The sequence below is a fragment of the Aristolochia californica genome, unplaced genomic scaffold (assembly GCF_029961685.1).
Source record: "Aristolochia californica isolate CCGP_79_NKW_82.1479 unplaced genomic scaffold, dmAriCali1.0.hap1 SCAF_1, whole genome shotgun sequence".
NCBI classification, from domain to species: Eukaryota; Viridiplantae; Streptophyta; class Magnoliopsida; order Piperales; family Aristolochiaceae; genus Aristolochia; species Aristolochia californica.
In genome coordinates this window covers 46,778,549-46,805,331 of record NW_027181770.1, presented here as the reverse complement: position 1 = coordinate 46,805,331, position 26,783 = coordinate 46,778,549, and the positions used below count along the sequence as shown (strand labels likewise).

The 26,783-nt window shown below is 41.3% G+C and overlaps 1 protein-coding gene across 3 annotated transcripts in view; it reads left to right on the top strand.

Moving 5' to 3' along the window:
* The window catches only part of LOC137946570 (rab escort protein 1), a 74,219-nt gene that overhangs the window by 30,173 nt on the left and 17,263 nt on the right, over nt 1–26,783 (top strand). The window contains exons 2-7 of one of the 3 annotated variants that reach the window (XM_068792919.1): nt 1,042–1,164; nt 1,652–1,751; nt 18,727–18,765; nt 19,246–19,282; nt 19,361–19,504; nt 19,665–19,737. In XM_068792919.1, the coding sequence (XP_068649020.1) occupies nt 1,042–1,164; nt 1,652–1,751; nt 18,727–18,765; nt 19,246–19,282; nt 19,361–19,504; nt 19,665–19,737 (516 nt within the window). Of the gene's footprint in view, nt 1–1,041; nt 1,165–1,651; nt 1,752–18,726; nt 18,766–19,242; nt 19,505–19,664; nt 19,738–26,783 lie in introns of all 3 variants that reach the window. The other 2 variants (XM_068792910.1, XM_068792917.1) reach the window with 2 other exon arrangements.

Genomic DNA, 26,783 nt, shown 5'->3' with positions numbered 1-26,783 from the left:
GCTCAGTAGTGGTAGAGTCAGCAATTCCGAGAGGGCCAGAGTAAGAGAGGATGACAATGCCTCCTGGATAAAAAATCACCCCACCAAACCCAGCCAAACCCAGGTTCCCAAAGGAGCTACCATCAAAGTTTAGAGCTACACACCATGCTTTTATCTTCAACTTTAGAGCCTTAAGCTTTTGACTGAATTGGTAATATGCTGTAACTGAGGAGCTTGTTTCCTGCCACCTTGCTTTTAGTTTGTCTTTGATGCCTTTTTTAATAACCATACTGCTTCAAATCTAAAGGGGGAGGGTCCCCATGAGTCTGGTGCTGTTTCGAGCAGTATTGGGCTATCTTTTTTTCCCCTTTAATTGATCCTTTGACATAAATTATGGGCAGCAAAGATTTTCTTTCTTTCTTTTTTGGTGTGATGCCATGGTGCAGAGTTGAAGGCCCCTCTATGGTCTTCAGCCATACATCTGGGTTCACTCTCCCTCGTTGTGGAAGTGGATTCAGCTGGAGGTATTAGATGGGCTAGTGAGTGCAAGTGTCCCTTGGCTGCCTTTTTTCATGTATTTTCTTGAGATTGAGGATCTTTGTAAAAAATCTGAATGTATCTTGGTTTCATACTCCTAGGGGTACCAATGGCATTGCAGATGCATTGGCTCGGGAAGGTTTTACTGGGCAACATCTTGCTTTTGGTCCCTCTCTCCCTCTTTGAGTTATTGTCTTCCTTGTGTTTAGTTTTTGCTTGCTGTTTTCTCTTTGTGTGGTTGTACTTTGCCTCCTCAGGAGCCTTCTTAAATCAATCATTCTTCTCATTTTATTAAAAAAAGAAAGAACAACAATGGTTTTCTTTGTTCTTTTTCAAATGGGCAATTAGGAAATTGTGATAGCTGCTTGGTTCAGTTGTCAGTGTAATTTCATTGGTCCATGTGAAATTTAAGTGCATAAATCTCATTCTACTCACATGTCTTTTTCTCTGATTATGTTTTATTGTGTTAATGCTAATCAATTTCATTAATTACACTTACTAATAAGTGGCATTCCATGTCTTTAGGATAATTCTGTATGCAATAGCTATGGCAGATTATGATCAAGAGAGCCCTGAGGACTGCAAGAAGCTTCTGAGAACAAAAGATGGAATTGAAGGTTTAGCTCTATATCATGCCTCTGTTGGCAGGTTAGCTTTCTAATCGTTCACTTGTTGAGGCATGTATCATTACTTTCTTAAACATGTGTATTTTCAATTTATTTTATTTCAACTTTTCTTCTTCTCTCTATTCTCCAAAATGTTCTTGTTTAGATTTTTATCCATCATAGAATATGCAACAATTCTATGTTTTTGCAAACATATAATACTTTAGTTTGTGTTTTTAAACTCTTTTACTGACTGTTTGTTTCTTAATGTGCGAGGCTTTGATAAACTCTGATCTTTTATTTTTATTTATTTATTTTTTTGAACTTGATCTGATCTTTCATAAGGAGGAAAGATCTTACGTAGATTGCTGAATCCCTCTCTGATAATTGTAAAAGTGGATTAAAGTTCAGTATTTAGGAGAAAATAAGAGTGGATTAATCATATGGGCTATTTTTCAAGTCGCTTAATTATATGGATGATTGAAATCCCATTGCTTGTAATGGCCCTTAAAAGCTGGTGCATCTCTCAGGTTTCCTAACGCATTAGGGGCATTCATTTATCCTATTTATGGCCAGGGGGAACTGCCACAAGCTTTCTGTCGTTGTGCTGCTGTTAAAGGCTGTCTTTATGTAAGTCCACATCCTAGGTTGGGACATTTTCTTTCATAGTTATTTATTTTTTGCAATTCGTTATTCATTATAAGTGTTGATGCTGTATATTCAAAAAAAAAAAAAAAGTATTGATGCTTGCTCCAGTTGAAATTATTTGTCATCAATTGAGGCTAGTCACGGTGGTCTATAACTAATTTGAAGCTGCCCCTATGCCTGGACTTCAACCCCTTTTCCTCCTCTAAAGGCTTGGTCTTAAGTCAACTTTGTTATTATACAGAGTGAATCTTGAATCTGGTATGGATGTGTTTCCTCTTCACATATGTAAATGTGGATTAAAGTTGGGAATTTAGGAGAAAATAAAGAAAACGGAAAAAAAAGTGAACTTGGAAGTTGGCATTTTTTAGTAGGAATAGTCTCACATTGATAAATATCAAGAAACGTGTTATTGTTATTTATGAGTAAATGTTCTCTTTACTTTGGTGTGTCATATTGAGATGGGCTTGGTATTAGAGCAAGACGTCTGTTCTGTTGGGACTAGTTCATCCCTCATTTACTTTTTTTTTTTCAAAATAGTGAGAAATGCATTAAAAAGAAGAGAAGAATATACAAAGAGCTAGAAGAACTAGCTAAAAAAAAAAAAAATACATCAAGTGGGATCAATTAAAGGAAATGAATTGCCCACAACCAAATCCAATTGAGTAACTCTAACATGAACAAGATTGTTTGCCACAGAGTTGGCACTCCTTCGGCATGCTACCATGAAATTTGATAAGGACTAGTGATGCCATGAATCTCATAAAAAATGTAATTAACTACCAAGGCAGTTATCCACCAAAAATGAAATTGTTGAATTTATGGAAAAGAGAAATACTTCATTGACTTCATTAACTTATCATAATCAGAGTACATGAACCTCTATTTATTATAGAGGAAGGTAGTAGAGTCCAATTACAATAAAACTACCTTTGTCCCAATTACACACACACTCTAACACTTAAGGATAAACTTTAGCATAATTAAATAACTCAATATAAATAGAAGACAAACATAACTCAAACTAGAACTTTTCTATGATGTGACCATAAGATAAAGATAAAAATGGATTTGGAATTTCAACAACAAGCATAACTATTTATGGAGGAATATGGTGAAATTCTACTTTCAGTTTTCGGGTGCCTAGTGGAGAGAGGGTGGCGCCGCTCGCCTCCTATCCCCGATATGGAAATAGTTTTCAAGCTCCTTCCAGTATTCAAAGATGCTACCTTGTTTCACACGGGCAACAGAAGGACCCTTCTCTTCTAGTCGGACGAATGGTGTGGCCCCCGATCCCTCTCGGAGGACTTCCTGGGGCTGCATAGGGTGGCAAGCGACCTCTCTTGCTTTGTGGCTGATTCATGGAGTGATCACTCGTGGAGTCTCCCGTTCCGTCAGGGATTAACTCATGCGCCGCCATAGTGGAGTCCAAAATGTTTCTACCCTTCAAGAAAGCACTCTGACCATGGCTGATAACAAGAGGGAGAACTGTTTTGAGCATGTTTGCAAGTAGTCTAGCAATAATCTTGTAAGTACTTGAGATCAGATTGTTAGAACGAAAGTCACTAGGTGTCTCAACATTTCTCTTCTTGGGGATCAATGAGATAAATGAGGCCCCCGTGTTGCGGAAGGAGATGCCAGTCTTGTAAAACCTTCAACCATCTTATAAATATCTTCCTTGATAATCGGCCAAGCACAGTGGTAGAATTCACCGTTGAATCCATCTGGGCCTGAGGCCCGGTCACAAGCCATGCCCAGGACTGCCTTTTCAATTTCCTTCTGAGAGAATAGAGCTTCGAGAATAGATGAGGCAGAGTGGGGGAGATGCCCAAAATGAAGTTGCTGGACTTTGGGCTGGTTAACATAATCATCAGTGTATAAATCTGTGAAAAAACTTAGCAGCTTATTAGTAATATGGATCTTATCCGACATTACCTCATTATTGATGCATAAGGAGTTAATTCGATTGGATCTCTTCCTCGTCGATGCGAGGGAGTGGAAAATTTTTGTATTGGCATCTCCATCAGTTAGCCATTTAAAGCGGGCTCTTTGCTTCTAGCTGATTCTTTCCTGAATTAGGAGTGTTTGCAACTCCATTTGAAGCAAAAGGTGAGTGGAAAATTCAGATTGAGTTAGATACCTTTGCTCTTCCGAAGAATGCAACTCAGCGATGCGGTCGAGAAGAGAGGATTTCTTTTCCCTAGTAGTTTGATGACGCCGGAAGGACCATTCCTTAGAATCTTTTTAAGGAGTTCGAGCTTTATTGGAAGAGACCATTCTGGACGACCCTAATCCAGTAAGTTTGACCACCAATTTTTCAACAACACATCAAAATCAACATCCGTGAGCCAAAAGTTTTTGAATCTGAATGGAGGGGAGGAGGACCCCATCTTCCACACGAGGTGGATAATAGGATGGGCCAATGATCGGATCCAACCCGATTGAAGACTCTTCCGGAAATGTCATCATCATAAAGATGGAGCCAATTTGAGTCGGCAAGAAAACGATCCAACTTCGAGAGGATGGGTTGCTGCTGCCCATTAGACCAAGTGAAGGTCTTTCCTGAGAGAGGGATCTCTTCCAATTCTCCACTACTGATGAAGTCAACCAAAACCCTCATAGAAGATGAGATGTAGTAGCTGGAGGTTGCTTTTCGTCACAAAAACGAATTGCATTGAAATCTCCCGCAAAAATCCACGGTAGAGATCACTGGGGTTGGAGATCAGAGAGCTCCTCTTAGAAATTCCTCCTCTCACAGTAACGGTTGGGACCGTAAACTCCAGCGAGGCACCATTGAGAAGCATAGCAGCGATCACAGAAATGAATCCCCACCGAGTAAGTTCTGTGATTGATGTTGATTGCATCGAATAGGGAGCTATCCCATAGTACCATGATTCCACCAGAATGGCCTATCGAATTTACGGCCGACCATTGCAACGAGGGGCAGCTCCAGAGGTCACGGGCGAGGCTGTCGCTTGGACTTTGACATTTTGTTTCTTGGAGCACCACAATAGAAGGCTTGAATTGTGTTCGGAGGTGACAAATTATTACTCACTTCCTTGAAGACCCTACTCCCCGGACATTCCAAGTGATCAAGATCATTTAGAACTGATTTGTTGAACTCCCACATAGTCTTTCCATTCTGAAGTCTGTCCATGGAAAACCACTCCCAAGAGACAAGCCAGATTCATCATGTTTTGCCAAGTTTCCTCGTCATACCGACTTCGTTCAGATTGTAGCTCTGCTGCCGTCCTCTCAGTTGGAGGAAGGGGAGGTTTGAAATGGTCAGGGGGGGATGTTCTGCTGGCCAAAGCAGTCTCTGATTGGCAACGGGCGGGGCCACTCTTTTTCCTTCTATGATAGGTAGCCAAAACTGGAGGGGTTGGATGGTCCAGGTTGAGTATGGTGCTGGGATTGGGCTCAGGTTCTGATGTGGTCTCTGGATCCTGAGTTGTGAGTGGGGAAGGCATTTCAGGTGGCTTCTGCATCTTGGGGATGAGACTGGGCGCAGAATTTTCTATGGTGTTTTGAAGGGTTGGTGTGACCGTAGCAAAATCTGGAGGGGGTTTGGTTTCGCCAGGGTTCGAAGTAAACTGTGGGCTGAAACCATTGGAATTGTTATCCTCATGGTAACTAAAAAGGGGGTCTTGGAAGGCAGTGGTGAAGAAAGTTGTTTGATGGTTATCTGGTGGTGGAGAAAGGTCGGAATTTTTCTGGTTGGTGGGGGTCTCAAGGTCTACTTTTGGGTTTGAGATGCTCGGGGCTAGGGTATTGCAGGTGGAGATATCGAGACATATCCCTGGAGATCGGTGGTGTGTTAGGAGGGGAGGGGGGGAGGAGGGGTGAGTGATTTTTGAGGTTTGTTGGGGGAATGGCATTTGCTGTGGTGGAGGTATTGATGGGCTTAACTGTCAGCGCTGCAGTCGAGATATGAGGGGGAAGGTTTGTATTTCGAAAAGAAAGGGTGGCTGTTTCGAGGTGGAAGTTTGGGTTGGCGTGTGGTGGAAGGGAGAGTGTATTGATGGAGTTGGCTGCCAGCGCTGCAGTCGAGGTTTGAGGGGGGAGGGTTGTATTTTGAAAAGAAAAGGTTGGTGTTTCGAGGTGAAGGTTAGATGAATTGGCTGATGAGGCAGCGTGGGGAAGGAGTGGATTTGTTGTGTTTGAGGATGCAGGAGGGAAGGGGTTATTTCAAGAGAGAAGTTTTGGATTTTTGAGATTGGGGGTGGTGTGTGGAAGGAGAGAGAGGTGGGGAGGGGGATGATTGGACTGTTTGAAATGGTAGTGGCATTGGGAAGGCCAATTTGGCTTTTCGAGGTGTCAGAAAAAGCTGGAAAGCTATTTGTGGGAGGTTTGAAATTTGAATTTGGGGTCGAATTTGAAAAAATTTTTGGATTTGAATTTGAATTCGGATTTGGATTTGAATTCAGATTCAAATTCAGCAGATTCCAGGCTGGTTTGGGTGAGTCTGGGTTTGGATTCCAGGCTGGTTTGGGTGAGTCTGGGTTTGGGGGTTAGTGTGATTGACTCGGTCGAGTCAGGGAGGGGGAGCAGAGTGGCCTACCTTAGTGGGGTGGAGTTCTAGCGAGTCCATCGTGGACAATTCTCTAATCACCACCTTAATCTAGTGGAATGATTCTCCGATCACTAGCTTTAGGAAAAAATCTTCCATCCATGGCGTTGATGGGACAACAAATACTTTTGCGATGTCGATTCTAGCGCAGTTGATTGATTTTTCTGAAATATGGTGGATAGAGAGTGTCGGGGAACTTTCCAATTGAAGGAGAGGCCTAATTTTTCCAGTATGTAGATCCACGCCATGATCAAACTTCCTCTACTTTGGGTGATTTTATATTCTCTGGCTCCATGGTAGTTGAAAACCGACAAGGAGTAGGTCATGGAGTAGGATTGGAACTCACTTTGCCGAGAGGGGGAAGGACCATTGTTGGTGATGGAATCGAAGTAGTGGAGGAAATCTACTTCTGCCGCCATTGGGATTGAAATGAAGGAGTGTTTCGATCCATTTCGTATTGTGATTCGGGTCGAAAAACCACTCTTTCCCCGGAGTTGCCACAGAGAGATTTCCAAGTCACCGAAAGAGAAGGTGACCGTCAAAGGGGGATTTCTTATAACTTTCTTATTTCGTTGTATCACCGTTCAACCATCAGAGAGATCGTCTTGATTGCCTTCCTCAACCTCATCCTCCTTATTTCCATCATCGCCGATGGGATAGAGCGTCGATGGAGGTCGATTATCGAGAAGGTAAGAAAGCCCCCTTTCTTCTTTGTCCCTTCCCCGAGTGTAAAGGGGGTCGCCATCTGGATCATCCTGATCTCCACGCCTGTTTCGTTTTTTAGATTCATGCTTTTTCCGTCGAAAGGCATGATGACGTTCGTCGAAAATCCCTTTTCCACGATCGACGCTCTGGTATAACCTCTTTTCTTCTCCATCTTTTGTGATTTCTCGATTTTTCTCCCCGAAACTCGTTTCACCTTCATCGAAATCACGCTCGGGCTTTACGATTGCAATGCTGCGTTGTCGCTTGTTCTGTTGAATTTATGGAAAAGATAAATACTTCATTGACTTCATTAACTTATTATAATCAGAATACATGAATCTCTATTTATAATAGAGGAAGGCAGTAGAGTCCAATTACAATAAAATTACTTTTGTCCCAATTACACCCAAACTCTAACACTTAAAGATAAGTTCTAGCATAATTAAATAACTCAATATAGATAAAAGACAAACATAACTCAAACTAGAACTCTTCTAGGACGTGACCATAAGATAAAGATGCCTTTGTGAGTCCTTCTTGATCTTCCAACTTATGTGATAAGGATGCCAACTTGTGGTAATCATGGTGGGTCCTACTTCTTATGTGCTTGGGCCCATCTTGTGGTCCTTCCTTGGTTGTGTAACCCATCTTATAATACTCTTAGATATGTGGGCCTTCATTGGTCGTGTGGGCTTGGGCCTATCTTCCAACACTTCCCCTCAAGCTGGGGGTGAGAGAGCAAAATGAACTCCCAACTTGCTGCAAATGATGTATAAAATCTTTTTGTATAAAATGGTACATCTTTCAATATGCCTTTATCTTCCAACACTCCCCCTCACGCTATTGCGTCCTTCCATGAGGTCCTGCTAGCATAATATAAGTGAGAGTAAAAATCACTCCTAGCCGATAAGACATTGCTCCATACTCCAGTCCTAATGCAGGATGTAGGGCACACTCCGTCTTCTGTCGGTAGTGTGTCTATCGGCATTGCTCTGAAGTGTCCATCACCGTGTCCCTCCACAGGACAACGACTCTCAAGTGGTAGGAGTAATAAAAGCCATTATGGGGGGGGGGGGCAGCTGGTTTATTTATAATGGTGTCCCAATCCGGACACCGACTATCATGGTATCCCAACCGTGATATTTTTGAGAGTTAAATTTATCTTGGTGTCCCAATCCGGGCACCGACTCTCATGGTGTCCCAACCGTGATATTTTTGAGAGTCAAATAAAAGATGGTATGAGAAAAGTACTAAGGCCACCTCTTCTTCAATAATAATGTCTCATCCAAAGAGACATAATAGCAGTAGCTGTAATGTAACATGACCATCTTCCAACACATATAACACAGACCAAAATAATAAACCTTGTAGAAGGACCTATGAAATAATCATCATTCGATTTAAATATTTTTTCTTAGATGCATTAGCTTCATCTTTTGTGCTCCCCCTTTCTTGAATATTTTGGTCACATAAACTTATCCACAACATATGGAATAAAATACCTCTTTCTTGTACTTCTCCCTTTCAAGCTGGGAGGTAATGGCAGTGATCCCAGGTTGAACCAAATATCATAGATGTAGTAATAAGCCCTTAAACTAGGGATAAATGATATTTTCCTGATATAGCAAATCATACAGTGACACAAAACAATCGACTTAAATTCGGATTTTTCAATACAACAGAATACTTGCATGACCTTTGATTCTTCCAATGCGAATATATCTTTAAATATAGATCAGATTGACATGAATTTTTCCCCTTCTGAAACTAGACATAAATACCTTTCATCCAAGTACTTATCTTCATAAAATATAATTATCAGCAGATAAATAATCTAATAGATTTCGGTCTTTGTCATCTGGCCGAAGTAAGTACTGTTTCTCCTTTTTTTCCAGCATGACCATTGATTCTTCCAAGATCAATATCTCCTTATAAAAAAATCATACCGAGAATTGGTTGAAGAGGAAAGAAAATAGACTTACATATCTTCCTTTTGAAATATAATTCTTCATATAAAGTCTCTTTCTTGATAGCATAAAATACCTCGCAAGTTGAAGCTTTTTACTGTTGCTCGAATCTCTTTTGCAATCTGACCTTTGCTGCTTAAAATATCGATTTATCTTTGTAGATAACTCAGATAAAAAATTGGTTGAATAGGTAAAAGAATAGACTTACAAATCTATCTTTTGATATATATATCTCCATATAAATTCTCGTTCTTGATAGCATAAAATACCTCGGAATTTGAAGATTTTTGCTGTTGCTTGAACCTGTTTTGCAATCTGACCTTCTCTCATTCAAATATTGATTTCTCTTTTTAGATAATTCCGATAGAAAAAAAAACATTTTTCCTTGGAAAGTAGACTCAATTACCTTTCCATAAATATATAATTTGCAATATGAAAATCTCAATATAGAGGTGAAAAACGCAAAGCAAACTACGGGTGTAGGGACTAAGAAAAATAACTACGAACCTAGACTTTGGGTGTAGGGTTTAGGGTTTAGAGAAAAAGATCTCAATATCTTTGTGGGTTGACCAAGTCAACTCACATAACCTGCTCTGATGCCATATTGAATTTATGGAAAAGATAAATACTTAATTGACTTCATTAACTTATTATATTCAGAATACATGAATCTCTATTTATAATAGAGGAAGGTAGTAGAGTTCAATTACAATAAAATTACCTTTGTCCCAATTACACCCAAACTCTATGTTATGGTCCCTAGCCATGGATCTAGTAACTTGGCATGGGCAGTCACGTGGACAAGCCACATCATATTCATACGATTCACTCAAAGGACAATCCGGACAGCAATATAGAACATCTCCTGGATGAATTCTCGGACTTGTTCCAAGAGCCCTCTGGGCTGCCTCCCTTGAGGCACTATGACCATCGGATATGTTTAAAACAGGGATTAGAAGTGGTGATCTTTCGACCTTATCGGTTCCCACATCTCCAAAAAGATGAAATTGAAAGGCGATGCCAAGCAATGTTACAACAAGGCCTTATTCGCAACAGTCGTTCACCATTCTCATCACCAGTCCTCTTCGTTAAAAAACATGATGGTACATGGTGATTCTGTGTCAATTATCTGGATTTGAATGCCCAAACTGTGAAAGATAAGTTCCCTATTCCGGTGGTGGAGGAGCTTTTAGATGAATTACACGGGTCTTATATATTCACCAAATTGGACTTGCGCTTCGGATATCATCAGGTTCGCATGCATCCAGATGACATTGAGAAAACGGCTTTTCGCACTCATCACGGCCACTTTGAAATTGTGGTCATGCCATTTGGATTGTCCAACACCCCATCCACATTCCAGACATTAATGAACGAGCCAGTCTGGACATCAGCATTTAGAGCATTTACGATTGGTATTTGAACTGTTACGTGCCCATCAATTATATATAAAGAAATCGAAATGCTCATTTGCGACATCACACGTGGCCTATCTCCGCCATATTATTTCACATGATGGGGTCACAGTGGATTCCGAGAAAATTCAGGCTATTGTCGATTGGCCGCAACCTATGAATGCCTCTGCTTTGAGAGGGTTTTTGGGATTGGTAGGTTATTACAGAAAATTTATCAAGAACTATGGACCGATTGCAACACCATTGACAAATATCCTCAAGAAAAATTCCTTTATTTGGAATAAGCAGGCCACCCAGTCCTTTTCAGATCTCAAATTAGCTCTAGCATTAGCACCAGTTCTGCAACTTCCCAATTTTGAAGAGTTATTTGAGGTCGAGTGTGACGCATCAGGTGGGGGCATTGGGGCCATTCTACAACAACACTTTTACCCTATTGCATATTTCAGTAGGCAGCTGGCAGTACGACATCACAAATTCCCAGCATATGAACGGGAGTTAATCGTGTTGGCCAAAGTTGTACAACATTGGCGGCCGTACTTATGTGGTCGTGCATTTCTTATTCGGACCGATCATTACAGCCTCAAATATATGCATGAGCAGCGCCTCACGACTTCTCCTCAACAACACTAGATAAGTAATCTGATGGGATTCAACTTTACGGTGGAATACCGCGCAGACAGATTAAACAAGGTGGCCGATGCCTTGTCACGACGTTTGGAGACCCCGCCACTTCTATATGCTATCAGCCAACCTCGTTTTCTTCTTTTAGACTTGGTCAAAGAGGAAAATGCCAGCAATCCGGTTCTTCTTGATATGCACAAGAAAATCACAGAGGTGGCCATGGGCTCGAGATGGGCCATTCAGGACTCTTATTTATTACCACTCGCGATTATATATCCTACACACTTCAGATTTGGTTTCAGCCATCATCTCTGCATACCATGACAACACTTATGAAGGCATCCAGAAAGCATTACATCGCTTTCGAGCAGATTTCTATTGGCACGGCATGAAGACCTCTATTGCAGCATATGTAACATCCTGTCCGGTGTGTCAACGTAACAAGGCCGAACACTTAAATCCAGCGGGTCTTCTACAACCTTTGGCACTTCCTACATAGGTGTGGGCCAATATTTCTATGGACTTCGTCGAAGGTCTTCCACTATCTTCCGACAAGTCGAATATTATTTGTGGTGATGGATCGATTCTCCAAGTATGCTCACTTTATCCCCATGGCTCACTCATATATAGCATCCAGAGTGGCACAGATATTTCTCGAGCATATTGTTTGTTTACATGGTATTCTAGAATCGATTGTCAGTGATCGTGATGCGATTTTTACTAGCACTTTTTGGCGTGAACTGTTTCATCTTTGCGGCACCAAGTTGAAGTTCTCATCATCATATCATCCTCAAACAGACGGACAAACAGAGGTCGTTAACCGCACGGTGGAAATGTATCTCCGATGTTTAGTGGGCGATCGTCCTAAAAACTGGGTGCAATGGCTATCGTGGGCGGAATATTGTTACAACACCTCCTCCTACACCGCTTTACATGCTACTCCCTTCAGCGTTCTATATGGTAGAGATCCTCTTCCGCTTCTATTGTATACTCTGGGTTCCACTCGCATGGACTCCATTGATCGAGCACTAATTGAATGGGACCAGGTGCTATAGAATATTTCGGATCGCCTCCTCAAAGCACAAGTTCATATGAAGGATTTCTACAACAAGGGACACCGGGATATCGAATACAAGAAAGGTGACTATGTCTGGTATGACTCCATCCTTACCGTCAACACTCACTAGCGGGCCAACAACGTCATAAACTTTCCCCAAAATACTTTGGGCCTTTCGCTATTATTTGGCGCATCGGGCCAGTAGCCTATCAATTGCAACTTCCCGCAACGGCTAAACTTCATGATGTGTTCTATGTTTCCTTACTTAAACCCTTTAAGGGTCCACCTCCTTCGGCAATTCCGTCTCTTCCTTCGGTGGACAATGGACGGGTTAATTCTTACTCCAACTATGGTATTGCGGGCCCGTCATATTAATGATTAGTGGGAGATTCTTGTACAGTGGAAGGACATCGAAAAAGAAGTTGCGACATGGGAGCAGCTAGCCAACTTCCAACAGATCTACCCATCTTACGAGCTTGAGGACCAGGTCTTTCTCCATGGGGGGGTAGATGTTGAGGACACAATAGTACACTGAGTCACCCAAAGGAGGCGGCAATGACTCACTGAGTTTATTACTTTTAAATTTCATATTTTAGATTGCTTTAAGTATATTTTTTCATTAATTATGTAAGGATCAAAGATGCAGGGGCAGAATTGTCAAATTAAGCCCTAAAACTTTAATGACGTCAAACCCTATTTAGAGGGTAGAGAAATAGAAAAGAGGCAAGTATTGAATTAGGTTAAACAGGGTTTGGAGTTTTCCTTGATGAGTTCTAGGGTTGGGAGATCTCCTTGACGAGCTGCATGTATGGTTCTCTCTTGATTTGGGTTTATTCTTTCTCTTTGAATTCTGGTTTGCATTGATATTATTCAAGCCAAGAGAAAGGGTTTGAATTACTGTTTTCCGAGTTCAAGTTGAGGCTGTAACCTCTTCCACGTCCACAGCAGCAAGTGGAAATAGTTCTCCTTCAATCCGAGCAAGAAAGGGAGGTTCTTGAATCCCTAACCGAGCAGCACATCTAAAAGAGTTTAGCTTTAGCCTCTAACTGAGTAAGGCAGGGTTAGGAAGTCCTAATCCCTGTTACGTGAATAGCAGCAACCTTCCTAGAGGGTCCCTACCCTCTTAGACATGAGCAGCAAAATGGGTTCAACCCTTCCTGACTGAGAACAGCAAGGGACTTCATCCCATACCCGAGGAGGTTAAGAAAAGGAAACTCCTTTTCAATCTTACCGAGAACAGGTGAGGAAAGGAAGCTCCCTTCCTCCTTACGGAGACCAACAACCCCATTACAGTGCTGGATTCACAATTCCCACGCCGAGTTACTAGATTCATGGCTAGGGACCATAACAACTTATTGTGTCCTCAATACTCTTACACTTAAATATAAGTCCTAGCTTACTTAAATAACTCAATATAGATAAAAGACAAGCATAACTCAAACTAGAACTCTTCTAGGATGTGACCATAAGATAAAGATGCCTTTGTGAGTCCTTCCTGATCTTCCAACTTATGTGATAAGGATGCCAACTTGTGGTAATCATGGTGGGTCCTACTTCTCATGTGCTTGGGCCCATCTTGTGGGCCTTCCTTAGTCGTGTGACCCATCTTATAATACTCTTAGATATGTGGGCCTTCGTTGGTCATGTAGGTTTGGGCCTACCTTCCAACACGTTTGAAATGACCTCTCGCATCACCACATTGTCGTCGTTTCGTCTCTCTCGATCGCCACTCGCTCTCGCATCTTTGTTTTCTCCTCTCGCGTCACATCGATTTACTCTTTCCTCTCGCCGCTCGCCCACTCTCTCCTCTCCCCGCTCACCCGCTCTCTCCTCTCGCATCGTTCCAACTTCTCATTAAGTTGCAATTTTTAAAAATCGATGACTTAAGCACTTGAGTATAGATTAGATTCTTGCCCCTACTCACTTAAACCACCATGATTTCTTAGTTACATGTTACATGTAACTTGAAACATAAACATCTAACAAATAATTAATCTGATTAACCGAACTTCAAATTAATACATCACATTTTAAATGACCAAAATGCCCCTACTAGATATTTTAACACTCCTCAAGTTGGAGCTTATATGTCAAGAAGCTCTAGTTTGTTACAAAACATATTGAACTCATCAATCTCACTTAACGTTGGCATCTTCTGTGGCTATTATTGGGGACTTCAACGCAATAAGGTTCTGCAACAAGAAGTAGAGTTGAGAGAATGGTGTGTGATCTTGCAAGACACTAGAGGGGATTCTGTTAATAAGAAAGCATGCAGTAAGAACATCATGTGGCCAATAAAATTGGGGAACAATAATGGATAGCATAATTGTCCTTGCAACTTCCACTAGGTGCCTACATTTTACTTTTCGAGACACCATTTTGTTGTGGTGTATAAGCACAGGATGATTGATGAATAATGCCATTTTGACATAGGGATTGAAAATGAGAAGAAAAATAGTCTCTAGCATTATTAGATCGAAGACCTGAATTTTCTTATGAAATTGAATTTCAATCATAGAACAAAAGGAATCAAACATAGTAAACACTTGCGATTTATTTTTCATTAAATATAATTAGGTAACTCTAGAGTAATCATCCACAAATATTACAAAGTACTTGGATTGAGAAAAAAATGGCACATTAACCGGTCCCCAAACATCAGAGTAAACTAAAGAAAAAGAACTTGAAGATACTTTATCTTGCATGGGTAGAAAAACAAACTTTTGATGCTTCCCAAGCTCACAAAATTCACAAGGAACTAATGTTAAAAGAAGGAACTAGTGTTTTTAGACTTGACAAGGACAGATGACCAAACCGATTATGCCACTGAATTGCTTTTTGATTTGTTGTTGCCACCAATCACCTGTTTCATCTTGATGTCCTAAAAGACAATGTGAGGGGAAAAAGGTTAACAAATAATTTAAATTTTTGGTTAACAGACATGAGACTCAATGAAAATATAGGACAAATAAAACATTAGAAAATAATAATTAGGAGGATATATTAGAAGTACTGGTACCCTAAACTTTGGTTTAGGATCCATTTGCAATAGATACAAATTGATTCATATCACAAGGAGACAATGAGGATAAATTTCTAGTTTTACCAATAAGAAGTTCAGAGGCTTCGGAACTGGAACATGAAATGAGAGAGTACGTACCAGCAGTGACAGCCATAGCTGTAGGAGTACATTGAGGGGCAGCCATTAAAGTTCTGATCTTTTGCAACAAGTCATAGTCCTCCTCTGTCAAAACCTTTCATTTTAAAAGATCTGAAGGGACTTCTTTGCTGGTTTTTGTTGTAGAGATAGGGCTTGATTAGCCTTGAAAAATTCTGGTTTACCATGCAGATTCTAACACTCTTCTACCACATGATTATTTATTCCACAAAAAGTACACTTTCAATTCTAACTAGTATTAGAAGAATTTTAAGGGGATTCACCACCACCTGACTTGTTACCTCTTCCTCTTCCTTGACCATAATTGTTACTCCTCCGTCCTTAGGAGAACATGGCTGAAATTTCTACAGGTTTTGACTGATATAAGGATCCCATGGCTGGAACACTAAGCATGACAGCACAAGAATCATCAAAAGTAGGTCTAGCTGAAGAGCTTAGTTCCTAAGATTTTGCTAAATTCAGATTTGACTGTTGAAAAATCAGTCCAGGGGCATTTTTGGTCATTTCACCTTATCAAAAAATTTATTTTTCTATGTTATCTTGTTCTGTATATTTAATTATACCTATGGTTCAACTTTCATGTATGTAGGATATGTAGAATGGGAGATATAAGGGACTAAGTCATTTAGTGTAAGTGAGGGTTATTTTTGTAATTATTCTAACCCTCTTAATTAAATTGAGATGGGGGTCGTGTACGACCCCCAAGACAGCTCATTCAGGAGCTTCCTCCCATTCTCTCTTCTTCTCTTCCTCAAAACTTTAACTTTTTCATGGTATTAGAGTAGTAGATTACATTTGGAAGCGTTTCTTTGCGACTAAACTCCATCTTTTGAAGAGGACGATCTCCTAGAAGAAGGATCTTTCAAGTCTTTCGGTGATTGGTTGGTAAAAACTCAAGTTTTATTCTTTCTTTCTTTGCCATAACCCTATGGTTACTTGTTCTACTGATTATTGATCAGTTCTCTATGATTTAATTGCCCTAAAAGGGTTTATTGGTTTGTTTTTGGGATGTGCCCCATCTACCCTTGTCCCATTGCCTATGTCACCCTAATCTAGGCTAACATTAGCCCTAATTGAAGGTTGTTTGATATTATTTTCTCTGAAATTGAAATTTGTATTGATTTGAGTTTGATTGAAGTGCACAGATCATATTGTTGCCGTAACCTAATTTTTTGAGGTGGGGCCACATAATTGATCTACGAGAAGTTACTTGGAAAGTGAAATTGTGTTGATTTGTGATCCTATACTAATAGTATGGCTGATTCAGCTGAAGTATATACCCCATCTAGAGAGGTTACTTAGTTTGATGGGAATGATACAATTATTATTACTTTTGAGAGATTGACAGGATGAAACTATCTCAATTGGGCCAAATCAGTTAGAATGTATTTGAAGGCCAAGAAGAAGCCGAAGTCTATTTGAGATGATCCCCCAATTCCTACAAATGATGATTGGGAAGCAGAGGATAGCCAAGTTATGCCTTGGATTGTCAATAGTATTGACTCTACATTGAGAAACCAAGTGATAAACTATGAGACCACTAAGGCTATGTGAATGTCTTTAGAGTATTTGTATGTCTAGGAGAGCAATCTATCTTGGGTGTATGAGTTATACATAGTTCTTTGGCCTAAATATGGGAAATAACACAATTACCGAGTATTATAGTGCCTTTTTGGGCTTTTGGCAAGAGATCAATGTGTATCATCCGTTCACTATAGATGAACGTGAATCACGAAAACAACAAAATCAACTACTTGTGGCCAAGTTTCTTGATGGCTTGGGTGCTGAATTTGATGGGGTTTAAGTCCCCGGTACTAGCCTCAGATGAAGTACCTACATTATCCACGACCTTTAATAGAATTATGAGGGCTTAGAAAACAATTGTACCCAAAGGTGGTAAAGGTGTTAATATGATGGAAGCGATTGCATTTAATACTTTGGATTCTGTTCTAGTTCTGTAGTCTCTTCTAGAGGTTGTACAAGTATTGGTAGAGGTAGAGGTAGAAATGCTCAAGTCAAATAGGTAGTGTACCCTTTGTGGGTGAACCAACCATTACTTAGGTGTTGGGCTAAATTTGGCAAGCCAACATGGGCCAATTCTACTATTCATGATGGTAGTAGGAATGTATCTGATGTGGTAAGTCTTACTAATCCGGGAGCCTCAGATGAGATGCAACAGTTACTTCAATCGCAACAACGGATTGTTCAGTGTATGACTCAGATTTCAGTTGTCTGCTCTTCAAGATCTATGGCTCATGCTTTTGTTCTTTGGCCAGCTCTGGTATGTCTGCTCTCCATGTGCGTCCTTCGTCATCCTGGGTTCTTGACTCAGGGGCCGCTACACATGTCAGGTACGTTATCTCTATTTTCTGATCTAAAAGAGTTTTTGAATATAAAACATGTTAATCTAGCTGATAGGTCTGGTTTTTCAATTCAGGGAGTTGGTACTATCACTCAGCGTCCTTTTTATGTTCTCAATCAACCTTGTTCTTAAGTTTTCGTTGAATCTATTATCTGTCAGTCAATTAGCTAAGTCTATGAATTGCTCCTTGACATTTTACCCTACTTATTATGTCTTTCAGGATCTTGTGATGAAGAAGACGATTGGTTCCACTCGTGAGAGAGGCGAATTATATTATTTGGAGAGCTACTTGCCAAATAATACTCTACATGCACTACACTTTGTAATTTCACCTCTACAGTGGCATCCAATATTAGGTCATCTGTCGCCGACAAAATTGATTCAAGTATCCATCACCGGCAGATGTGTTTGCCAGATCATTGGGTAAATGTGAGTTTGAATCTTTCTACGACAAGCTGAGATTCATGGATATATATACTCTAACTTAAGGGGGAGTATTTAAAAATCAGTTGAATGGTAGTTTTGTCATTATACATCAGCTGTAATCTCTAGAATAAGCATTATGTTGTTCAGCATGTGTACATCTATTTCTAGTCCAAATTTGGTGTAATTTGAGTATGTATATTAGGAGTTATAAGGGTTTAAGTAAAATGTAATTAAAGAAGGGTATATTTGTAATTACTCTATTTTTAGTGAATAAAAGAAGATGGTGGTCAAGCATGACCCCAATGAGAGTTATTTTAGACAGTCTTTCTCCTCCCTTCTCCCTTTCTTCTCTTCCTCACTCTGTATCTCTATTATCTTCAGTAGTACTCCGTTCTTTCACTAGGGCTTATATTTCCTCTTACTATGAATTATGTGACTAAAATACCCCTATCAGAAAGACAAACAATCCAAATTACAGTATTGCCATGACTTGACCAGTTTTTGTTTTTTTTGAAGGAATGACTTGACCGGTTCAACAGCCAGAATGTTCACATATTGTTCCAATTAATTTTTTATTCTTGAGATGTATTCATTTAATTTTTAAACTTTTCCTCCACCTTTACAAATTTCCTTATTATGATTTTATGGCTAATGCATAGGTCCTACGAATGCCAGTGACAGAGATGCTAGTTAGTAAGGTATTAAATTACCCTTTTGCTTTTGTTGTCCTCTGTTCTCATAGGATTTATTTATTTTTGTGCCCTAGCTCTTCTATTTGCTCTTTTCTTGTAGTTTATGCTGTGTTATTTATAAGATGATTCTTTTTTTTTTTTTTTTTTTTTTTTTTTTTTTGCTTTTGTGGTCTTCCATGAATCTGTTATAAGCTATGTCATTTTTTTATTTTTAATGTCGTCTTCAAAAGTTTTTTATTATGAATGCTTTTTTGATAAAAGGAATGCTTTTAACTACATGCAATATTCAGTTTGCTTTTGATTTAGCTGTTTTGATGACCAGCCAAAGGCCTTTTCATATGTCAAGTTTAGTAATAATTTTCCAGGAATTCAATTATGCTATGAATATGCTAAGTTTTTGTGGTCTCAAGGCTTGGTTTAAGTGACTTTATGAAAGAGTGATTTCATATATAACACATTCATCATGATCTCTTGGAATAAAAGCAGGAGAGAAGCCATTATAAAGGAGTTAGATTGGCATCTGGTCAGGATATATTCAGCCATCAACTACTAATGGATCCATCTATTGCCATTCCTTCATTTGTTTCATCTTCTATGTCAGATTTAAAGTATGAAGAGTTTGATGGTTCAAATTCAGGCGAGGCCAGTAAGAAAAAAGTTACAAAAGTTGCTAGAGGGGTTTGTATAACCAGCGTTTCTGTAATGGCAGATTTTCCAAACCTTCTCATTGTTTTTCCCCCAAGATGTAAGATTTTCCCCTTCATTTTTTCAGTAAAATTTTCAGAAGTCACTGCAAAACAAAGACCATATTACATTAAAATTTTGTAGTTTCTGTATTTCCTTCATCTGCACATGATTGGATAGTACCATGTGTTCATATAGACTGGCTGGAACTTTACTTGCAGCGTTGCATGCTAAGCAGCTGACATCTGTTCGTGCAATCCAACTAAGTAACATGCTGATTTGTCCTCCAGGCTTGTAAGCGTTTCTAGTCTCTTTCAAAGTCTTCATTTCTTAACTTCACCATATAATATATCTAATCATTCATGGTTAAAAAAAGTTCTAACCATTCTAAAAGATAAGACAACTATTTAAAAGCATTTGAGTTAAGAGTCTATGACAATGATTCTCTTTTGGTTGGTACCTATTGTAATTTTTGAGTTGAGTCTGGTTCCATCCCACAATGACTAGCCACATAGGAGGCTTATTGCTCAACCTTATAACCTATTAACTTTTTGTTAAGGAATAGTCCCATGTGGATTAGTGATAAAAAATATGTTAAGTTTATTAGTTGCGAAAGGTACTTCCTTAGGTGACTAGTCATTTTGGAATAGGCCTTATACCCAACTTCACATGGTATTAGAGTAAGTTCTCGTATATGGGCCTCTACACAAATTATCCACATGTAAGAGCCCAGAGGCCCTACATATGAGGGAGAGTGTTAAGGAATAATCCCACATGGATTAATGAGATCAAAGATCTTCAATTTATTAGTTGGCAGAAGAGGTTTCCTAAGTGGCTAGTCATTTTGGGATGGGCCTTGGACCCAATTTCACATGGTATTAGAGCAGGTACTCATATGTGGGCCGCCACCCAAATTATCCACATGTAAGAGCCTAGATGGCCTACACGTGAGGGATAGTGTTAAGGAATAGTCCCACGTGGATTAGTGAGAACAAATATGTTAAGCTTATTAGTTGCGAAAGGTACTTCCGAAGGTGACTAGTCATTTTGGGATAGGCCTTGGACCCAACTTCGCACTTTTCTTTTCATTTTTTTAATATGAAACTTTTTCCCACTCATCAGTTCCCCTCACGTCTAGACTTATACATAACGGGCCTAAAAGATAGGCGCAAACCTCTAATGGGCACATAGATGTTGTGGACTCAATAGCACACCGAGTCACACAACGAAGGAGGCAATAACTCACTGAGTCCATTAGTTATAATTATATTGCTTTAAGTAGGATTATTTCGAATTTTGTAAGGAGTATGGTCGTAGGGGCAATATTGTTATTCTTTTAGTCCTAAAACACTTATGACGTCAACCCTATTTAAGGGGTAATGAAATAGAGAAACGACAAGCATTGAGAATTAGGTTAAACTGGCTTGGGACTCACCTTGACGAGTTCTAGGGTTAGAGATCTCCCTTGAGGATCTCGATGTATAGGTTTTCCTCAAAAACCTGCATATTCATCCTCCATTGATCATCACTCTTCATCCATCCTCCATTGATCCATACCGAGCAAGGGAGGGAGACTTTTTGTCCCTTTTCCGAGCCCAAAGAGAGGGTTCTTCCTCCTCCTCGTCAACAACAGCTAGAGAGGCATCAGACCCTCCTTACCTAGCAGAAAAGTGAGGATTTTCATCATCTCACGAGCAGTCCTGGTGCAACTTGGGAGGTGATCACAGCAGCAAGAAGGAGGTAATATTCTTACATACTTGTGCTCAAAGTTAATTAAGATAAGACTCCTATCATGACCAGCAATCAAGAGGGCCCCAAACCCTCTTTGCCGTGATCAAGAAAAGAGAAGATCTTTCTCTAGTGAGTTCAGCATAGTTGTTGGGGTCTCCTACCCTTCACAGCAACTCGTTAGCATTATCAAAGAGGGAACTTTCCTCTTGGCCGAGCACTGCTCAAGAGAAAAGTTCACCTATAACCCTTGACGAGGGCAGTACTTCAATCCTAAGTGCTGGAGTCTCAAATCCCACACCGTGTTACTCGATCCATGACCTGGGACCGTAACAACGTGGTATCAAAGCGGGCGCTACGTCACGAGTTCGACTCCCAACAGGCGCGGGATATCGCGCTGCCCGGATGCAAAGGATTATGTCCACATCGCCAGTGTTAGGCTGCCGTGGTCGTCGGCTCGTGACGGTGGGTGTATTGTTGTGGTCCTGGGTTAAGTACCTATGCCTTCCGCTCCTAACAGGCCGGTCTTTTGGGTAGTATTGGCTAGCTGTTTAACATTTGGTATCAAAACAAGGTAACATGGGGGATACATTCAGCAATGAAGAACTTCAAACCAGGATGCAAAAGATAGAGGATAGCATGGAGGCAGCACAACCATTGCTGGGAAAAGTTTGTGGTTTGGAAGTAGAGATGAAGCAAGTTAGAGACGAGATGAGGCAAGTCCTTAGAATGTTAGTTGAGATGAGGGCAGAAATGCAGCAGAGCCCAAAGACGAGGGAGGTGACTCAACCGTATAACAGGAGAGGGGAGCAGTGGCTTGGGCGCATTGCTGTCCAAGGACCATAGAATAGAGGCACAATACCAAGGTACACAAAGTTAGACTTTCCTACTTATAATGGTTCAGTGGATCCCTTAATTTGGTTGCATAGATGTGAGAATTTTTTTTTAAATCAAGGGACTGCTGAATGGGATAAGGTGCAACTAGCCTCTTTCCATATGTTAGATGAAGCCCAGTTATGGGTTCACCAGGTGGAAAAAGAGAGACCGGTGCTGGATTGGGGTGAATTTAAAAATTTATGCACAATCAGATTTGGCCCTCCCGCCCACAGCAACCCCTTGGGTGATTTAGTCCTATTGAGACAAACTAGCTCGGTTGAACAGTATCAAAAACAGTTTCAAGAAAAGTTGGCTCGTGTTGGTGGGTTGGTATGGGTCGACCAACAGGTCTCATTATTCACAGCGGGTCTCAATGAATCTCTGAGGTTAGAGGTTGGACTCCTTTTCCCTCAGGATTTGGCTCGGGCAATGGAACAACGACAACGGTTGCAACAACGTAGGTTGGGTTGGCCAGGTGAAAGGAACACATCCTCCACTTGACAAGGGCGCCACCATAATTCGTCTCCGGTGACAACCCCTGCATTATCTTCCTCCAGACACAATCCGAATACGGCTCCTGTAGCCGATACACGCCCTAGTAATTCCCCACCGCAATTTATAAAAAAATTAACAAGTGCAGAGATGGCCAAACGGAGGTCCAAGAATCTATGCTACAACTGTGATGAACAGTACTGGGTGGGGCACCAATGTAAAAAGTTGTTTTGGCTTGAGGTGGAGGAATCAGATGATCCAGAGGAGACGGATGATATTATTGAGTTGGAACCACCAGAGATTTCCTTGCACGCTATTACTGGGTAGAAATTTGCCAAAACGATGCAAGTCAAAGCTCAAGCCCTCGACTAGAAATTGGTGGGACTAGTGGATTCGGGCAGTACACACTATTTTTTGAGTTTAACAGCCGCGCAACACCTTCAGTTACAAATCCTCCCTCATTCGACAGCCACCGTGTCAGTGGCCAATGGGGAGAAAGTCCCTAGCTATGGGATCAGTAAGGTGGTAACTTTTTCCATTGGCTCTACTTTATTTAATGCTGAATTTCTTGTCATTCCCTTGGCTGACTTTGATATGGTGTTAGGCATTAAATGGTTGCAAACATTGGGGCCCATTCTGTGGGACTTTTTGGCTTTAACTATGAGCTTTGTTTTGGCCGGTAGTCAAGTGCTCTTGTAGGGCTGTCAGGTGGATAGGGCCCACTGCATCCACACCATCCTCACACATGAACCGCCTGACAACACTATTGATGGTCTGGTAGAGTTCTCCGACCTCTTCCATGAGCCGTCGGGATTGCCTCCCTTGAGGCACTGTGACCATATGATCTGTTTAAAACCAGGTTCTGAGGTGGTGGTAGTGCATCCGTATCGATACCCACACCTTCAGAAGAATGAGATCGAGAGACAATGCCAGGAGATGTTACAACAGGGCCTTATTCGTCCCAATTGATCCCTGTTCTCTTCACCCGTCTTACTTGTGAAGAAACATGATGGGACATGGAGGTTTTGTGTTGATTACCGGGAGTTGATGTTAGGTTCTTCCCGAGCCATGGATCGAGTTACCCTTCTTTCCTGTCTTACCTCCATATTGGTTCTTGACGCTGGAAGAGGATTTTTGTTCCTTGAACGTGGAATGATGGAAATAGGAATGGAATGATTGAGCTTTGAAGGAAGCTCGACCTGGACCTCAGAGGGAGAATCCGACCTAGACCTCTGAGGGAGAATCTGACCTGTTTAATTCTAATTTCTCAATACTTGCCTTTTATTCACCTTGACGTCCCCATAAATAGGGTTGAGGACGGAAATACAAAATAGACCCATGGGTCAATTGGTTCACGCCACCTTACATCTAAACCAAACCAAACCAAACCAAACCAAATGAAATTACATTAAAAGTAAATTGGCATAATTTAATTACTATGCCTGTGGATAGCTCGTGATGCTATGGAGTCCATAACATCACCCCCCTCCTGGAGAAAGAGTTTGTCCTCAAGCTCGAAGTAGGGGTAGAGGGTGCGGAACGCAGCTAATGGCTCCCATGTCGTGTCACTGGGATCAGCATCAGCCCATTGCGCTATGATCTCCCAATCACCCTGAATGTGGCGAGCCTGTAATACCTGTGCTGGAGTAGAAAGGAGACGTCCCTCATGTAGTGGGGGCAGAGGTGTGTGCAGCAAGGGAGAGTCACATTGGAAGGCCTTCAGTTGGGAGACGTGAAACACATTGTGAATCTTGGCCTCTGGCGAAAGTTGCAAGCGGTAGGCAACTGTACGAATGCGATCCATTACCTGAAAGGGACCATAATACTTCAGAGAGAGCTTGTGGCGTTTGGAGGCTGTCAGTGACAACTGCATGTAGTGTTGGAGACACAACCATACATAATCTCTTGGAGAAAAGAAGACTTCCCGGTGCTTCTTGTCATAATACAACTTCATAGTATGCTGGGCCTCCTGGAGATGAGTGCGCACCTCAGTGAGCAAGGTGTCTCTTTCTGCTAATGCTTGGTCCAAAGTGGCGACCTTGGAGGTACCCGGTTCATATGATAAAAGGTTGGGCGGGTCTCTACCATATACTACTTTGAATGGGGTTGTTCCGAGTGCGTTGTGGTAGGAGGTGTTGTAACAGAATTCAGCCCAGGCGAGCCACTTAACCCACCGTTTAGGTGAGTCCCCCACGTAGCAATGAAGATACATCTTAATTATCCGGTTGACTACCTCTGTCTGACCATCAGTTTGCGGATGGTAGGCTGAAGAGAATGCTAACGTTGTGCCCTGCAGCTTGAATAGTTCTTTCCAGAATGTACTGGTAAAGATGGCATCCCTGTCACCTGGAATGGAATTAGGCATCCCATGTAAGCGGACAATATTATCCATAAAGAGCTGAGCTACGTGAGCTGCAGTGTAAGGATGCGCCAGAGGTATAAAATGGCCATACTTTGAGAAATGATCAACCACTACAAAGATAACGGATTTGCCGGACGGTGAGGGAAGGCCATCTATGAAGTCTATGGAAATATCTGACCAGACTTGTGACGGCAGTTGAAGTGGTTGGAGCATCCCAGCTGGACTTAATGATTCAGCTTTATTCCGTTGACAAATCTGACAAGTCGCCACATGATCGGCTATACTGCGCTTCATACCCCTCCAATAAAATTTCCGACTTATCTGGAAATATGTTTTTTGTCGGCCCTCATATGTACTGTCATGGAAGGAGGCTAAAATGTTGTGAATCAGTGGTGTCGAGTGGTGTAGAAAGATCCGGTTTTTGAAGAGGACCAGAATATCTTGAACCGTCCAATGGTTTGCCGCTGTTCCCTGCTGGATCTCTTGATATAAAGCAATAATTTCCGGGTAGTGTTGTGTCTCTTCCCGTATAGAATCCAATAAGAGAGCTCTGGGCTGACTTATGGCATGTAATTGCGGCTCTGGAATGTCCCGGCGAGACAAAGCATCAGCCCCCACATTCAAACTCCCAGGTTTATACTCCACAGTAATGTCAAACCCCAAAAGTTTACTTAACCAATGCTGCTGCGGTGAGGTAGTGAGGCGCTGCTCAAGCAGATACTTGAGGCTGCAATGATCGGTGCGAATCAGAAATGGGCACCCCTAGAGATAAGGCCGCCAATGCTGTATGGCTTTCGCTAATCCGATCAGTTCCCTTTCATAAGCTGCTAACTTGTGGTGGTGCTGGCCAAGTTGGTGGCTAAAATAAGCAATCGGGTGTCCCTGTTGGTGTAACACTGCTCCAATACCGCCCCCTGAGGCATCACATTCCACCGCAAATGACTCATCAAAGTCCGGTAGCTGCAAAATTGGGGCGGATGATAATGCCTTTTTCAATTGCTGAAAGGAATGAGCTGCTGTCTCGAACCAGGTAAAGGCATTTTCTTGAGTAAGTTGTTGAGCGGTGCTGCAATCTGGCCATAGCTGCGAATAAATTTCCTATAATACCCAGCTAGGCCCAAAATGCCCCTTAATGCTGTAACGGATGTGGGAGGAGGCCAATCTGTGACGGTCTGTATCTTACTCTGGTTGACCTTCACCCCAATTGCTGAAATAACGTGGCCCAAGTATGCTTCCCATAGAACATTTGGACTGATTTAAAACCAAATGATGTGAGCGGATAAGAGTAAATACCTGGTGAAGGTGCTGAAGATGCTCTTCCCAATTGTTGTTATATACCAAAATATCATCGAAAAATACCAAAACGTATTTCCTCAAGAGAGAGGAAAATACCTCATTCATGAGGGCCTGGAATGTGGAAGACGCATTTGAGAGACCAAATGGCATTACGAGGAACTCGAAATGCCCGTGGTGCGTGCGGAACGCTGTTTTCTCCACATCTGATGGATGAACTCGGATTTGATGATAGCCAGATTTCAAATCGAGCTTGGTAAAAATAGTAGCACCATGTAACTCATCTAGCAACTCGTCTACCACTGGGATGGGAAATTTGTCTTTAATGGTATGGGCATTGAGTTGCCTGTAATCCACACAAAACCTCCACGACTTATCATGCTTGCGGACCAGTAATACCGGTGAGGAAAAAGGAGACCTGCTGGGCTGAATAATCCCCTGGGCTAGCATCTTTTGGCACTGCCTTTCAATCTCATCCTTCTGTAAGTGGGGGTAACGATAAGAACGCACCACTACAGGTTCAGTGCCCGTTTTCAAACGGATACGGTGATCACAGTGCCTAATTGGCAGTAGAGCAGTAGGTTCCTAA